Source organism: Chrysemys picta, chromosome 7, assembly GCF_011386835.1.
Source record: "Chrysemys picta bellii isolate R12L10 chromosome 7, ASM1138683v2, whole genome shotgun sequence".
NCBI lineage: Eukaryota > Metazoa > Chordata > Testudines > Emydidae > Chrysemys > Chrysemys picta.
Window position 1 is genome coordinate 51,358,365 of NC_088797.1, and position 3,070 is coordinate 51,361,434.

A 3,070-nucleotide genomic window follows, 5' to 3' on the forward strand; every position below is an offset into this window, starting at 1 on the left:
CCCATGGTTTCCGAGATAGCCAGGGGGGAGGTCTGTATTACACTAGCATATGTTTGATGGTTACTCTGTTATTGACTCTGTGGTTACAAGGGGTTAATACCAATAGAAGGGAAACAGCACCATTCACCAAGGGACATGCGGTGGTCAATGTCTTTGACCCCCTCACCTCCACCAGGCTGGGCTCAGCCCTCTGGCTGGGAATTGCTCCAGTGGCTGAAGAAGCTAGGCTGGGAAGCTGCAGGGAAGACAGACAAGCTTTGTGTTGCTTTATCATCCTATTTTGCTTTTTTGTGCACTGTGTCCTACTGGTGAGGTTGTCTAATACTATGGCTGAAAAGGGTGCTTTGGATAGCTGAGGGAAGTTTTCCGAGCAGCCAGCTCCAGCCAGGCCTGCTGAGGCCATGGTTGGTGCACAGGGGTCTGTGCTCTGGGACCGGTCTGAGAGGGGAGGAATCAGGGGGTGAGGGTACCAGCTTCGAGAGGGGATGGACTCAAACAGACAGCAGGAGCCAAAGGTGCAGCTAGCTGTGACTGTGACTGCTTCTCTGCCCAACCACAGCACAGCTAGCTTGCCCACAGTCACGCCCTGGGGTACAAAATTCCAGTAGATTTTTCCTGACTAGATGAGAATAAGGAGATTGCCACTGGCCGGCGAGATGGCAGGAGCAGAGATCTCACAGATCAGGGAATTGGTAGCAGATTATTTTCTTAGATCTCCATGTTAACTATGAGCAAATACAAGAATATTCTTAATAAACATACCTCAAACCAGGGCCGATCTCTGTTCAAGCCTTAACAGCTAAATAACGATGGGCACTGAACAGACAGACAGGTGGAGGGACATGCAGGGCAATGGGTGGACAGACATATATGTCAGTGGGCAGATAGATAGACAGACAGACTTGGGGACAAATTGTCATGCACTGGCAGCAATGCAGTGCCCTGGATCAGAGGAATCCCCACTGGCTACAGGGTACTGTGCGTGTCTCCGATGTGCAGTCATTGTTCAGCTGCTCTCCCTGACAAGTCACATGTCTCTGTGTAGGCCAGGACCCATATCCCACAGAATTCAACAGCAGAATCCATGTTTGCCTCAACCTGAGCAGGCTCTTACCCTCAGCACCTTCCCAAGAGCCTCTGTGAGTGGCTCTCCCTTCTCCCTGGCACTATGATGTCATTGCTCTCTGCCCGTGATGCAGGGCGTTGCTATGGCAACACAGCCCTCCCTAGCTTTTTCCTGGGTTCTTCTGTCACCCAGCACCTGGGGCTGGCTCTTGGGACTTCAGGTAGGATTCATAGGAAGAGCATGTGGCAAGCCCTGCTGAAATGAGCCAGCGGAAGAAGCCTAAGAGTCACGGTCCTGCCGGCCATGGGTCTAGCACCAGGGACCTCGCCTCAGAGAAGTACAAGAACTACTGTGCTGTGGTAATAGACACTGGCACCGGCTACACCAAGAGTGGGCTGGCCGGGGACGAGAAACCGCGGTCCATCCTGCCGAGCTGCGTAGGGGTTCCCAAGATCAGGACCAAGGACAGTCCCCTTTATTACACTGGGGAAAGCATCCCACTCAGGAGCTCGGAGGTGATCACGAACACGGTGATGACCCAAGGTGTGGTGACCGATTGGGACGCCCTGGAGATGTTATGGCACCACATCTTCTACACAGAGCTCAGTGTGTGCCCCGAGGAGCTGGCCGTGCTGGTCACAGATGCCCCCCTCTCTCCAACCACCAATCGGGAGAAGATGGCTGAGTTGCTGTTCGAGAGCTTTGAGGTGCCGGCGATGCTTGTGGCCCACCAGTCCCTGCTCTCGGTATATTCCTACGGGCGCACCAATGGGCTAGTGATTGGCTCTGGCTATGGGACCTCGTACACCGCCCCTGTCCACGATGGCTGCATCCTGCCTCACGCCACCTACCGGCTGGACATGGCAGGCAGCAGGCTGACACGTTACCTAGCCAAACTGATGGGGGAGTGCGGGAACCCCTTCCAGGAGGAGGAGCTGGAGCTGGTGTGCAAGATCAAGGAGCAGTGCTGCTACATCCCCGAGGACTTCCAGGCTGAGCTGAATGGGGATGAGAAGAAATACCTCATGGACTTCACCCTTCCCGACAAGCAGGTCATCTCCATCGGCAGTGAGCGCTTCCGCTGCCCTGAGGCGCTTTTTACCCCCTCCGTCCTGGGCTTCCCTGAGGTGGGCATTCACTTGCATGCCATGAACAGCATCAGGAAGTGCAAGCTGGAGCACCAGGCAGAGCTGCTGGCCAACATGCTGCTGGCTGGGGGAACCACCATGCTCCGCGGCTTCTCCGAGAGGATCAAGAAGGAGCTGCTCAGGATGGAGACAGTGGGCAAGAGGCAAGTGGGCATCCTGGCTTCTCCCCACCGCAGCTACTCGGCGTGGCTGGGTGGCTCCATCATGGCATCACTTAACGCCTTCCAGAACGTCTGGATCAGCCGCCTGGCCTACAATGAGAAAGGACCCTTTGTAGTCCACCGGCACTGCTTCTGAGTGGGCAAGCTGGGCGGGCACAGGGCGCAAGAGGCATGGGTACGGGAAAGCCCCTCTATAAACGCTGCTTACGGGACAACAGGCACAGAGCTGGCTTCCTCGCTAGATGCTGCCTGCCAGCCTCACAGAGGGAAAACCCACTGGGGCTATCCACGCTGAGTGACAGAAATCATGGGGTCTGCACCACGGGCAGACCGAGATGGGCATGTGCACCAGATCTGAGCTCCATGGGCACTGAACAGGTGCATCCATTAGTGGGGACGTTCCCAGGGAGCACCCCCTGGGTCACTGCCCATCACTCCCTATACCCACCAGCTCCCACTCCACCGCGGAAAACACTGCCCATTGTACGCTATACCTCCCGGATCTCCGCCCCCAGAACACACTACCCATAATACCCTACACCCACAGCTCCCCCTCCACCCTGGAACAAAGTGACCATCGTTCCTTATACCCCCTGCTCCCCCTCCCCCCTGGGAACACACTGCCCATCTTCCCCTATACCCCCTAGCTCCACCCTGCCTCCCAGAACACACAGCCTGTCCTGCTCTATACCCCC

At 56.2% G+C, this 3,070-nt stretch overlaps 1 protein-coding gene across 1 annotated transcript; it reads left to right on the forward strand.

Annotated features, from left to right (window-relative positions):
• Positions 1 to 1,326: 1,326 nt before the first annotated feature.
• On the forward strand, positions 1,327 to 2,511 carry LOC101941920 (actin-like). Its single transcript, XM_024113925.1, has one exon. It carries the CDS (start codon positions 1,327 to 1,329, stop codon positions 2,509 to 2,511), a length of 1,185 nt encoding a protein of 394 aa, XP_023969693.1.
• Positions 2,512 to 3,070: the final 559 nt, after the last annotated feature.